This window comes from Alexandromys fortis, unplaced genomic scaffold, assembly GCF_014885135.2.
Source record: "Alexandromys fortis isolate MF-2015 unplaced genomic scaffold, M_Fortis_MF-2015_v1.1 scaffold_103, whole genome shotgun sequence".
Classification (NCBI taxonomy): domain Eukaryota; kingdom Metazoa; phylum Chordata; class Mammalia; order Rodentia; family Cricetidae; genus Alexandromys; species Alexandromys fortis.
Window position 1 is genome coordinate 2,639,461 of NW_026067978.1, and position 14,116 is coordinate 2,653,576.

The 14,116-nt window shown below is 47.8% G+C and overlaps 1 protein-coding gene across 5 annotated transcripts in view; it reads right to left on the bottom strand.

Annotated features, from left to right (window-relative positions):
- The window catches only part of Slc22a4 (solute carrier family 22 member 4), a 49,608-nt gene that overhangs the window by 18,738 nt on the left and 16,754 nt on the right, over positions 1-14,116 (bottom strand). For 2 of the 5 annotated variants that reach the window (XM_050157714.1, XM_050157713.1), the window contains exons 2-3: positions 7,159-7,262; positions 4,926-5,080 (exon numbers count right to left, since the gene is read on the bottom strand). In XM_050157714.1, coding sequence (XP_050013671.1) covers positions 4,926-5,080; positions 7,159-7,262 — 259 coding nt within the window. Of the gene's footprint in view, positions 1-4,925; positions 5,081-7,158; positions 7,263-13,873; positions 13,958-14,116 lie in introns of those variants that run through there. The other 3 variants (XM_050157715.1, XM_050157716.1, XM_050157717.1) reach the window with 3 other exon arrangements.

A 14,116-nucleotide genomic window follows, 5' to 3' on the forward strand; every position in this document is an offset into this window, starting at 1 on the left:
CACTTGTCTACATTCGTGTATCTGTGACAGTGATGCAAACTGGATGTGACACCTCACACTTAAGATCCCAGCGCTCAGGAAATATAAGGGGGATGGCTCAGGAGTTCTTTGGCTGCATACACTGAGTTCAATGCCAGCTTGAGCTACATGAAACCATGTCTCAAAGACAAACAAAAAACCAACCCCACAAACAAATGGGTTGGGGGCTCTGTGGGTAAAGTGGTGGTCAGTCAATCATAAGGACCTGAGTTCAAATCCCCAGAGCCCATATGAAAACCAGACATGGTAGCACACGTCTGTAACTCTAGCACTTGGGGATGGGAACAGGAAGATCCTGAGAGCTTCCTGACCAGTTGGCGTAGCTGAAATGGGTAACTACCAGATTTAGTGAGAGAGTATAGCGGAGGACATATGACTTTAACTTCTGGTTTCCACACATGCACACACAGGGGTACCACACATACACATATATACACATGAACATCACACATGCATGTATACAAATGAATAAAATCCAAACAAATAAAAATCCCTAAATTCATAGCAAACAAATGAACTACAATGATGTAGTGATGTTGACGATATTTATCAACCTACATATGTCAAGCCTTCAGGAGGAAAACTGACTGCTCAAACCCATGGTCTTATGGACCAGTCCTTCAGCTGGGATGCTAGTGGAGACACGGGGGAGATGAATGAGACCATGGATGTCGTTCATGGTCTGATCATTAAACTGGCTAATAACCAAGCAGTTCTCTCTAGGGAACATCAGGAGAGAGCCTCAAGTAGGCAGATGTAATAAACTCTCTGTGTGCTCACCCAGAATAAAGACCTGTGGCAGAAATGATTTCCAGCACTGCTCATCAGATCCCCGTCCTCCTACTCTGCCCCCTCCCCATAGACTCATGATTCTAGGCAAAGCCTGGCTTCTCAGTGTCTCTCAAGAGCAGAAACCTTACATCCAAATCAAAGGATGTGTCCTGGCTCTGCTGAGACCATGCCCAGCCCTAGGAGATTGTGCCCACTCAGTGGCTCCTCCACCCAGGAGGATTTTACATCATATCGTTGTCAGTCAGCTCCAGGAACCACTAGGCACATGTCACGAGGAGGCAGCAGGACATGCACCTCAGTGCATCTGAGGCCTGCAGCCGATCCAAGCTCAGGAAACAAGCCTGGGAAATGTGCACCTGCTAGGATGGGCTGAGAGGGTGCGCCCTATGCCACAATGTGGGGAGGGTGTGGGTTCCTCTATGCTAAGTCCCCTAGTGATGGTTAAAATATTGCTTGTCAACATGATGGGCTCTAGGATCACCTAGGCGACAAGTCTCTGTGTATAACTGTGAGGGTGTTAACTGAAATTGGGTTAACTGAGGAGGAAAGATCCACTCTAAACGTGGATGGTGTCAGGTATGGGATAGGATGCACAGCTGGAGAGAGAGAGAGAGAGAGGCACTGGACACAGGTGTTCATCTTTCTCTGCTTCCTGACGAATGACACAATGTGACCAGGGGCCTCATGCCATGCTGTCATGATGCAGAAAATAAAATTTTGGTTTTTGAGCTAAGCCAGTCTGGTATTTGGCTACGTCATCCATTCAAATAACAAGTCAAAGTTACATTTCAAGTTAAAAGCATTTAAGGACTGGTGTGTACATCAAATATACAGTGTATTCAGGAGACCCGTGGCTTGATCCTCAGTATCACAAAGATAAATACATTAACGGGTAAGTGAAAATAATAAAAATAAATACAAGGCTGATAAAAGTTACATAACTGGCATAATCCAATTTCAAAGAAATCTGAGTTTCCTCTGAGTCAAAGCTGTAGAAGCTGCCATCAGTTGTACCCTTGCTGAGGGGAAACATATGGATCAGAGGAGGCAAGCTTTAAGCATGTCTAAAGAACTGTCCTAGCATGGGATAGCAGGGGTTGGGGGTGGGGTAGTGGTTGGGTGTTGGTGTTAGAAGCACTTGAAAATACTGATGAATCAGTCGAGACAGGAGGTGGCTAGGTTTTCCTGTAGAAAACAGAGAAGCAGTTCTTTATAGACGATGAAGGAAGGTGCTGCTGCCATTTTACCCAGAAGTCTGTGGGCAGGTTATGGTGCTGTGCCTGAGAATGACATGGAGTCTGGGGGGAAGCTGGGGTGCGGGAGGTCATTGACCCTGATCTTGAGTCCCACTTCCTCCGCATTCTGTGTTGCTTTGGAGAGTTTGGCTGGCCTTTTGTACAACCTAAGACTCTGGCAAGCCTGGGGAGAGTGAAGTGCAGCCCAGAAGGAGACTCCGTACAGCTTTGGGAAGAATTCAGCTTCTGCAATCAGTGCAAAGATTGATTTCCAAGCTGAACTTTTACCATCCCAAGCATCTAGATTCTTTCCCAGAGCATGGAGGATAAAGTGCAGGCACAGACAGAATTTCTTAAATGAAAATCTGTTGGGGTCAAATCTGGCTTCTTGGAAAAACCCCAACAAATGCCCTTGGAATGTAGCAATTTTAGTCCTGAAACACCAGAGGGCGCTGCAGCACTGCAGGAAAACCAGCAGCCACGGAGTCTGTCCTTCCACCAAGTTCTCCCTTTCAGGAACTGACTGGGAACTCGGCCTGTTTTGAGACAGATCAGTTTTCAGTGACACTCACAGGCTTTCAGACCTGAGGCCTTAGTACAAATGTTATCCCAGGACCTACTTACTGTTAGCAGTTTCCTGTAGGGCCCGCTAGGATGAGGGGTGTGGACCCAAGTCGACAGGGAGCCCTCTATTGGTTGCTGATTTGACACACCTCAGCTCCAACCTACCCTTGACCTGGCCCTCTCCTCCTTCTCTATCCTGCACGTGAGACCATGGCCAAGTGGGTAGCGGGACGGCCAGAGCTGTGGCACTGCCCTATTCTCACAGAAAAGGCTCTCAGAGCAGGAGCCCCTGTTTGTCTGGAGGAGCAGGTCTTGTTCTGTGAGTCTTGAACAGCTGGGGTTGGGGTCCTGGGAGGCTGAGCCAATGGATAAAGTCCTTGCCATGCAAAAATAAGAAAGTGAGTTCAAATCCCTAGGACCCACCTAAAAGAGCCGAGCACTGAAACATGCTTGAAATCTCAGCGCAGGTGAGGCAGAGACGGGAGGATCCCTGGGGTGGGCTGGCCAGCCCGTTTAGCCTGAGAGCTCCAGGCTCAGTGTAAGGTCTTATGTCCAAAGATAAGGTGAATGGTCAGCTGGTTGTCTCATGACAGTCTGAGGTGAAGCCAAGGGACCCACATGAAGAAGGGAGAGAATGAACCCCATCAAGCTGTTCTCTGCCCTTCACGCATGAGCTAACCCCTTCCATACGCAAAATTCTTACATTAAGAAATAGACGGAGAGCAATTGTGAAAGACTCTTGGTGTGTCCCTCAGCCTCCCATCTGCCCACACTCCTATGTTCACACTTCTGTGCACACACATACACACACACACACACACACACACACTAAATAAGCCAGGTACATCAGAAGGGTGACTGCTTTGCATAGACCCCTTCTCGATCCCAGCCTGGGCTGCTCTGGATTCGTCCTTCTACCCAGAGCGGCCTTCAGGTCTCCCCCAGGGCCACACCAGTCACTGTTGGCAGCTCTTCCATCAGCACCAACTTCTCTGCTCTCTACAGAAGGGCAATTTTTCTTAATGGTGAGTTTTGTTTTGCTTTTATGAGCTATGGTCTTGCTACATGGCCCACGCTGTCCTAAAACATAGCCTTCACCTATCTCTGCTTCCTGATAACATGTGTGCGGCCTCACAGATGACCTCGGAAAAATTCCTGTTCCACCCCTGGTCCCGGCAGAGAACAGCTCTCCTCATGCCAGGGCTTGCTCAATAGAGGGCCACCTGCTGGGAACATGTGGTTCCTGCCTGCTCTGCCTCCTCGTGTGTCCTCCCTCCTCAGACATGAGGCTGGGCCTGTGGCAAGAAGCCCTTCATCAATAATTAAAGGAATGGAATTTGGACAATTCCACCTTGGCAGCCTGACAGAGGGTGTGCGTGTCTTTGGCTAATAGAACACACCATTGCCAAGGCCAGTGAGTCACAGGTTCCCGAGAGCAATCAGAGCACATAGCCAGGTGCAAGAAAGGCACTAGTGCTATTGAAGAGACACAATCAATATTGTGCTGGGACAATAGGGACAAACTGGGGTAATTTGGGGTCAGCTAGCATGGTTGTTCTAAAGAGTGTAGGACTTGATGTTCATCGCACTTGGGGTGACTCTCATTTCCTCTCATCCTGACGGGGGGAATCAGAGAGCATATTGGTGGTGGGGCTCACACTTGTGAGAACAGCCCTGAATGGTTTCCATGAAGCTCACCTCACTTTTCCCCAGAACCTCCCTAGGGCCTAGAAACTGATGGCTTGCCCGCCCTCTCAGCCTGGTCTTCCCTCCGACAGAACGGTTATCAGAGAGGTGCAGCCGTCCTGTGCAACGCTCATCTGCTCAGGGCATGAACTCAGATCTAGGCCACAGCATATCTGCCCAGGCGGGACAAATTCTTGACCCCGAGCAAGTGACTCTCCCACTGCATATACGCCTTATCAACCCCCCTAAGTCCCTTCGTAGGCCACCAGCCTTATGCCTTTATATCCCAGATCAAGGACTTCACATCCTTGCTGTCTCCCCCACCCCAGAATCTCCTGTTCCAAGCCCCTTGCTCCTGAGGATGTGTCTACTGTTGTGTGGCTACTTCTTCCCAGCTCCAGCTCTTGGTTTTAGTCCAGTACAGATGGCCCCCTCTGAGCCCCTGCCAGGCTGTGACTGGCTTGAGGTGCCCATAGCTGCAGCCCCCCCTTAGATATACACATGTATCTAAAGTTGAGGACACTTTGGACTCACACTCAGTAGCTCCCTCATGCCCAGAACTTCACAGGGTGGAAAGAAGGGACACCAAGTCTCGGAAGTCATTCCTACCTAGTATGAAGGCCACCACGTAGTTGGAGATCTGGCCCATGCCCACAATGATGAATAACACAGTGAACATCTCCCAGCTGGTGGAGAAAATCTGCACGAAGCTGAATCCAGTCTGCACAGCCATGGTCGCAAAGAGGACTTTCTTCCTGCCAAACCTATAGAACACAACACAACAGGGTAACTCAGGGTGTGTTGTAACACCAAGCCTAGCTTCACCGTAAGGTCTGTCTTGTCTCAAGACTGAGCTATTTTCTCTTCCCTTTGACATCCTGTTAGCCTCCTCCCTGGAGAGGCCTCCAGCATCTGCCTGCCCGAGAACTACCTTCCAGGGTGCCAAGTCTGGCTTCTGGAAGAAACGGGCATCTTCTGTGATGACCACATGGACAAATCTGATCTTTAGAAGGAGGCATGGGAGGGCTAGGGGTCTGACTCAGTGGATAGGGTGCGTGCTTAGCTGAATGAAGCTCTGGCTTTGGTCCCCAGAATGGTGCATAAGCTGTAATTCCAGCGCCTGAGAGGTTGAGCAGGAGGATCAGAAGCCCAAGGCCACCATTGACTACACTGTGGTTTTGAGGCCATCCTTGACCATCCTGGGCCTGTCTTAAAAAAAAGAAAGAAAAAGAAGGAAAGAAAGAAAGAAATAAAGAGAGAGAGAAAGAGGCAGCACTGGTAGAAACTGCCACACCATTTGTGGGAAGTGGGTAAGATTGCAGATACTTTTATCATCCCCACGGGAATTCTGTGTGTTTAGAAACCCCCTCAGGGGCTGCTGCTTCTTAACCTTGGCTGCACTTGGAACCACCCAGCGAGCTTGAAAAATGACAATCCTTGATTCACAGTGGTTCAACCTAGGACTTCATGATTTTGCAATGGTGGGAAGTGCTCTGCATTTACTTAGAATCCCTGCTTGGAATCCTGTACTCATATTTCCCCCACTCTCCCTGCTGGACAGGGATGTGGCCTGGGGGCCTCTCTCTCCGTGCTGAGCAGCGACAGTGAGCTACACTCCTGACAGACATCTGGCTGTTTGCCGAGCTAGCATGTCATATTAGGCGTGTGAAGAGTTTTTTTTTTTTTCTGATCTAATCTCTTCGGTTTAGGGTGGGTTTATTAGGACAGGGCTTACAGAAAGTCAAAGAGCACCCACACTCATGCCAGCACCTGACGTCTTCCAAATATTATTTGTCTGCAAGGCAGTTTGAGCCTTGGGGTGTTATGCAGTTGCCCAGGTATGTCGATGTGTCTCTACAGCTGTAAACCTTTGCTTTCTGGGACGATGTCATTCTCAGCCATGTCTGCTGTGTCACTGGTTGGTTTAAGCTTTAATGTTTTATTCCGGTAGTGACCAGTGGGCAGGGTGGAGCATCCCTGCCCCATTCCCTCTGGGCCTTAGAGCTGGTGGTGGGGGGCAGATTCCCAGGAAGCGCTGTCCAGCACCGCTATTAAACACTCCCACCAGCTGTGGCCACAAGAGAACATATAGGGCAAGCAGGACACAACTCAGGATAATGCAATCTTGTCCCTGTGAAGCCTGCAGGCTCTGGTGACCAAAAGCTAGCCTGGGTCAGTTCTATGGCTACAGGCCCAGCCATGGCTCCGTTCCCAGCCCCAGAGAGTGCCTATCTGACAGGACTTGGCTTTACTCTAGCTGCTGGCTGTTTGTGCAGCAGTGACATGTCACCTACCCCTGCCCTGTTAAGAGCTGGGGGCAGAGTCAGGGGCAGTGATAATACCAGCATCCTGTTCTGCAAAGGGGCTTGTGGCACAAGGGCCCTGCTTTCTGTTGGGGTCGACACTTTGATCAAAGATGGTCAAAGCCCTGTGAGTTCAGATTGGGAGTGTGACAGAAGTCTCGGCAGGGAGCGGGGGTGAGGGTTACGTGTTAGTACCATCTGTGAAAGACTTATTTATTTACTTAGCCAGTTTGTAGTAGTTAGATAGGGCAGGTCTTGTTATGTAGGGGTGCTACAGTCAAGGTTGCACACTAGGTTTATCTGGGAAAGATTTACTTAGTTAGTTAGACAGAGTCTTGATATAGAGTTCAGGTTGACATTAAACTTTTAATCCTCTCCTGAGACCCCAGCCTCCCAAATGCTAGGCTTCTCCTGTTATCCACTCGGTGCCTCGAGGATCCTTGTCTGTGTAAAAAGCCCATGAATTTGGCCTTGCATCAAGACAGCCTGTGGGACTGATAAGTAGCTCCACCTCATTGTTCCCCATCCAGAGTCCTTACCTGTCTGACAGCTGCCCAGACACGAAGGAACCGCAGAGAACGCCTACGAAGAACAGGGAGGTGGTGAGGGGTGTCTTCCAGTCATCCTCACACACCAGATTCCACTGCCAACAAGACAGCATGCAACGTGAGCCCAGTCCTCCAGCAGGACCCACCCGTGCCCCGCTCCAAGGAGCGCCAGATGGATGCCAGGTGCACTGTCCTCCCTTGCGCCAGCCTGCTGGCTCTGTGCAAAGAGCACAGGCCTCGTAGCTCTGGGTGTGACTCTGCCATTCGGTGTGACAAGAAGCCCGGGGGCACGCTACTGCCTCCCATTGAGACACAGCTTCCTCTTTGGGAGGGAGGAGAGGGCTTCAACCTGCTCGCATTATCTATAAGGAGGTTGGCAAGCCCGCAACCACAAAGCAGTATGAAGCGAAGAGATCCTCATTCCTCTACTTCACAGAAGACAGCACAGAAGAGAGAGGTTTGAAAGGCCAGAAGAGAAGGGCAGAGGGCACAGCTAGCTGGTCCAGGAGTAAAACGTCATCTTTGTTGAAGAGTGAAAATAGCCTCAGTGCTGTGAGGTGTTTAAGCATTTCTCTGAGAAGTCTTGGTTCCCTGGTCCCCTCAAACCTAGATGGAACATCTAACCCACTCCAGGGGCCACTGTGCCAGCACGCCCCACCCTTTCCAAGGGGTGTCTGAGCCTCCTTCCTCCACTCCTCTACCCTCCCTCCCACCCAGCCTTCCCAGCAGTGTGGTTCCTCCCAGTCCCCAGGCCTTGTGGACTGCTATACACTAACAAGCTCCTGCTGGTGGATCCATAAAACCAGTTTCAGCCAGAGTTTCTCTTCCCAGATTTCCCCTGGAGTCAGCTCAGCCCAGTCTCAAGGGAGGCTGCAGAGATTTCAAAGTGTGCTTGGTGACCTCTGCTCATATATTTTGGCCTGGAGGTGTGTATGGGAGCAGTGTGTCACAAGATGGGCTAGCAGAGGAGAGGGACCCTCCAGCCCACCCCTTGCCCCACTGTGTGGGCATCCTACAGCTGTGGCATTTGTGGAGCGGTTCTGTTCTTAGTCCCCACGGCTGCCCTCAAAGTGCAGTTGATTTAAAATAATTCCTGCATACGCATTATTCCATACTGCATTCTGTAGTTCTGTAGTGCGGGAGCGGGGGTTAGAAACACTGAGAAATGGAAGGCATAAACCGAAAAGCTAAGGCGATCAAGGCGAACAAAGTCAGGGAGGCGATAAAAACTCAAGCCAGGAGTCACAGCAGACTGTATGCCCAAGGGTCTGCCTGTGGCAATGGCTTCCGCTAGCCCAGCCGCTCAGCTTAGAAGGGCCTGGTGACCCTGGTGACCCTCTTGGTCATGCCTTCTGCAGAGCACCAGCCTGCCTAGGTCCCGAGACCTAAGGCCTCCCCTATAGACTTCCTCCCATCAAGGCCACTCCAGCTCATGATGCTGGTAGGATGCCCAAGCATGGCTCTGCAGAAGGACGTGGACCAGGAACTCAGCTCCCTCGCCTTCAGAAGCAACCCAAGGATCAGTCTGAGATTGTCAATCACTTATCCAGACTGATACCTCACTTGGTGCTATGGTGTGACTGTTCCCACTGAAACTTTAATCCCTATTGTGAGGTGTTAAGGAAGTAAACATAATTAATTCAATGATGGTGTTTGGAGATAGGAATTTTGGGTGGTGATTTAAAAAAATGAGGTAATCAGGGTGGGGCCTAATCCAAAGGGAACGGCAGCTTTGTTAGAGGACAGATATAAATGAGTTTTATGTCATCTTGCACTGATGCCCTGTGCAGGAAGGCCTGCACTAGACATAGCCCCTGGCCTTGAACTTCTCAGCACTCATAACCTTGACTTGAGCCGGCCTTTATTCTATTGTGTGTGTTGGTATATGTGTATGGTTTTATATGTGTGTGTTACGCACATGTGAGTGTGCATCCACACTTTTAGAGGGTAGAAGATGTCAGGCGTCTTTTCTATCACATCCTGTCTTATATCCTTGAAATAGAGCCTCTCACTCTCACAGAACTGGAAGCTCCCAATTTAGACTAGGCTAGCTGGCCGGTGTGCTCCCAGCATCTACCTGTCTCCAACCTCTAATGCCGGGGTCACAGGTGTGTGCAGCCATGCCTGACTTTTTTACACGAGTCCTAGGGATTCACACTCAGGTGTGTGAGCAGCCACACAGCAAGTGCTCTTACTCACTGAGCCATCTTGCCAGCCCAAGTCTTCTTTCTTTATAAATCACCAAGAAATGGGACCAGCAAGATGACTCAGGGGTTAAGGTGCTTGCTGAGTAAGCTCGGCTACCTGAGTTCAATTCCTGGAGCCCATGTGAGGGTGGAAGGAGAGGACCAGCTTCAGAAAGCTGTCCTCTGACCTCCACACACATGCTGTGGTACATGCACCCATGCCTAACCCCCCCCCCATTACCCACCCATCCACATTAATGTTAAATAAAGCTAAAGAGGACATTATTCAGAAATGAAAATGGACCTGAGGTCCCTGAATTGGCTCCGAGAGACAGGACAGGCAATCAGCTCTCTGCTGCCGTCCAGCCAGGTTCCTAGGCTTGTTCATCCTACAGACCAGAAGGAGTAGGCAAGGTGTGCCTGAGCGAGTGTCTACCTTCCTCCCAAAAAGCTGGCCAAGGCTAGGAAAACGGCTTGAGATTGAACCCTGACACACAGAGACATCCAAAAGTCAGTGCGTCTCCAAAGGCAGGGCAAAGAGGAGCTCCCACTCTTCTTCCAGGAATATGACACCAGACGATAATTGCTTAGGACTTGGGGTAGAAGGCCTCCGTCACCACATTCAGCCTTGCACGGAATGCAACAAATCTTATGCCAGCAGCGGTTTTACCATGCCAACCATTAACCGTCACTATTCAGCTGCATCTGGGCAGCAAAGAGCTTCATAGAATGTTCTCTGCTTTGTGGTTTAAAACAAAAACTGTTTCACTGTCAGGAATTTGAACTAGAGAAGCAAAGAAAGGACTTAGTGTTTGGCATGGGGGTGCACGCCTTTAATTCCAGCCCTTGGGAGGTAGAGGCAAGTGGGTCTCTGAGTTCAAGGCCAGCCTGGTCTACATAGGGAGTTTCAGGACAGCCAGGGCTACACAGAGAAACCTTGAGACACTAAAGATAAATAAATAAATAGATGGACTTAGCGACAGGGAGGAAAGAGAGAGGCTTATGGAGATAGAGCCAGACCCAGTATGAGCAAAAACAAGAGGCAGGAATTCTACCTAATGCAAACTGAACTTGCTGGATTCCTGGTTCAAAAGTGGCAAGGACAAAATTTAGGTGGCCTCCACTTCTTCTCTCTCCTTCCCTCTTCTTTTCTTTCAGCGTGTGTGTGCACGCTTGTGAGCATGTGCATACACATGAGCACACACACCTGTCAGAGGTCAACATCGATTATCACATCTCAGGTGCTATCCACCTTATTTTTTGAGGCAGGGTCTCACTAATTAGGCAAGGCCAGTTGGGTAGGAAACCCCTGGAGTTTATTCTGTCTACCTTCCCCGGTGCTGGGATAACAAATGTAGTCTATAACACTGAACTTTTTCACACGGCCAATAGCTTAGTCTTGTTACTAACTAGCTTTTACAACTAAAGTTAACCAACTTCTATCAATCTATGTGTTGCCACATGACTTGTGGCTTTTACCTGTCCTCTAGTATTTCTTGTTCCCTGTGTGCCTGCTGGTGACTCTGCCCATCTTCCAAGAGTTCTCTGTGTGACTCTCCTACCTATGTCTCCTGCCTAGCTAATGGCCATTTAGCTTTTTATTAACCCACTCAGAAGGTACCTTGGCGAAGACACATCATCACGAAAAGATTATTCCACAGCACTATACAGCAAGTCCTGGTCTCAACAACAACAACAAAAGTTTGGAAAAGAGGGGGGAAAAAGGATTTCATAGCACCCAAAGCAGAACATTGTGATCAAGTGTACAGGCTCTGTGTGACTGCATAGGTTGCCTATCATGAGGTAGCCTGTTGGGAATGGTAATCAAACTTGTTTTCTTTGGACCAAAGCATGGGTGCTGGGAGTAGGGGTAGAAATGGATCAGTTCCCTGCAACTCTCTTTCCTGGAAACCATGGAATCAAGATGAGAATGCCCTACTGAGAAAAGGGACCAAGCCACGTGACTAAACATAGACAAGAACTCTGGGTTAATTTAAGTTGTAAAACCTAGTTAATAATAAGACTGAGCTAAAAGGCCAAACAGTTTATAATTAATATAAGCTTCTGTGTGTTTCTTTAGGACTGAATAACTGCTTAACCAGGCTGGGAAAAAAACTTCCATCTACAAATGGCACCCAAACATTTGGCAAGAATTTCCACATAAAGCCTGAAAAAGTTTTAAAAAAAATTCTAGATAGACAAGAACAGAGTCAAGTGCAGTCTTGGTAACTGTCTTCTCTCTGGTAGGCTCTGTTTGCTGGCAGCAAACAGAGGTTGTGGCTCCTTTAAGAGAGGCTTTCTGACTCAGCATTAGTGGTAAAAACTTTGCAGCTCTTTAAGAGGCTCTGCCACCCAACACTTAAATGGTGTTTATGAGCAACCAGCATCAGGCTTCTTGGTGGTGGCTTGGACACAGAAACTCAACAGAGCTGTGGCAATAAATCTGGCTCCTGCCAGTACCCCCATCATGAAGCTAGACTCTCACATAGCTAAAGAATTGGAAGGAGCCAGCTGCTAAAGCCTCAGCTTTAATCCTAGCCATGCAGTTTAGCAGATTAAAGACTCATGTGGTCAGAAAAAGATAGAGATATATAGTAAAGACAAATTCAGGGAAAAACCCTCTAGGGTTTACAGTGTGTTTAAAAAATATAGGCTTGGGATAGAAAGGAAAAAGGATAGAGAAAGTCCGTAAAACAAGTAATAGAGTAGTCAGGCATGGCAGTGCATGCCTTTAATCTCAGCACTTGGGAGGCAGAGGCAGGTGGATCTCTGTGAATTCTAGGCCAGTCTCATCTACAGAGTGAGTTCCAGGACAGCCAAAGATACACAGAGAAACCCTGACTCAAAAAAACCAAGATTTAAAAGTAAAAATAAAACAAATAGAGTAAAAAATAAAAGCCATGTAAAGATGGAAAATACACAGATAATCTGGATACTGTATGTTATTGTGTTGTCTTTGAATTGTTTGACTGCTGGAGGAACAACAGCTAAAAGATATTTGATTACTAATGCTGTTGGATTAATCCAACCTAAATATTTTGAAAAAGTCTTGACTTCAAAATTTAAGTCCAAAGATATGTCACTTTGGATAACAGGTTTTGTTTTTGTTTCCACGGGAAATGAGAGGCTGTGGATTCATTCTGTGTTAAGAAAAATAAGGTTTGATCAAGGAAGACCCCCCTGAAAAATCGCCAATGGGAACAGACAGCCCAGATGATCCAATGCTTCAGAGTGCCTCTGTTGTGATTTCCTCTGAGTTCTACATTCAGAACAGCTTCAAGACTGCTGACTGAGATGATTCAGCCTTACAGATACTTCAGTCAGGATTTGACCATAATCCTAAATTTTTTGATTATCAGCACCCCCAATCAGCAGGAAGTAGCCTAGATAACTGTGACCAAATTCCAAAAAAATGGATTATGAATTTTTGTCTTTGTTTAGCATATTGGTTACAAGATGTTATGGATAATGATCAGAAAAAAGCTAAACAAAGGAGAATAGATTCAGGGTTCTTGTTTTGAAAAGAAAAGCTTGGGATAATACTGTAAATAAACTGTAAAAATACTACACTATAAAGATTTGTCACTTGTACTGGTTTAATAAAAAATTGATTGGCCAATATCCAGGCAGAAAGTATAAGAGGAACGGCAGACAGGCAGTCACCAGCCAGATACAGAGGAAGCAAGATGAGAATGCCTTACTGAGAAAAGATACCAAGCCAAATGGATAAATATAGATAAGAATTATGAATTAATTTAAGTAGTTAAGAGCCAGTTAATAATAAGCCTGAGCCAATAGGTCAAGCAGTTTATAATTAATATAAGTCTCTATGTGCTTCTTTGGGACTGAGTGGATGTGGGACCAGGTAGGACAGAAACTTCTATCTACAGCTGTGGGTACAGCTCTTTCCCTTCATGAAGAGGAAGAGGTGCCCAACAAGGTGTCCTGACCAGTTATGAACACACAGCAGCCATTTGCCTCAGTCCCATATGGGGTACTGTATGTCTTTGGAGATCCTGGTAAATGTGATTAAACAACATGGCTGTCCATGGTTTGCTCTAGGGCTCTAGTCTCCTTTGGAGAGCTTTTGTGCCCAAGGAGTCTCTTTGGAAAGCCATGAGGAGCTTGGGTTTGCAGACAAAGTCCTAGCCAGGATCCAGTGAACTCCCTTTGGCAACATAGCAGATCTGTTAGAAGACCCGTTTCTCTTGATTGGATGGAACTTCTCCCCACATGTGGGTACACACATGAACACACAAACATACTTGTAGTTAGAGGATCAGAGCCTAACGGTGGATGCCCCACTGACCAGCTAGGGCATGGCTGGCCTCATTCTGGGAATGACCTTTTAAGCCAAACATTAATATTTTCAAAACAGACTTCCCCTCTCTTTTCTGAGAGGATTAAAAAATGGCAACCAGCTGACTCAAGCTAGGCGGGGGAAGGAGGACTAGATGCTCACCCCTAGATCCTCAGAATCTAGGACTGGGGTTCCTACAACAGAGCAGAGCGTGATCTACCTAGCTGTACCATGTGTCCTTCGGTTCTGTTTCAGTAGATAGAAACCAGGTCACAAAGGTCATGAGGAACAGACTGGGGATGTAGGTCTGTGGCAGAGTGCTTGCCCAGCATAATAAGCTCTGGATTCAATCTTATCACTGCTGGGAGGAAAACAAAAAAGAGAAGAAGAGATGGAAGGTCACTATCGGCTTCTTACATCTCCCAACATAAATCATAATAAGAATAACAACCCCAGTGTATTT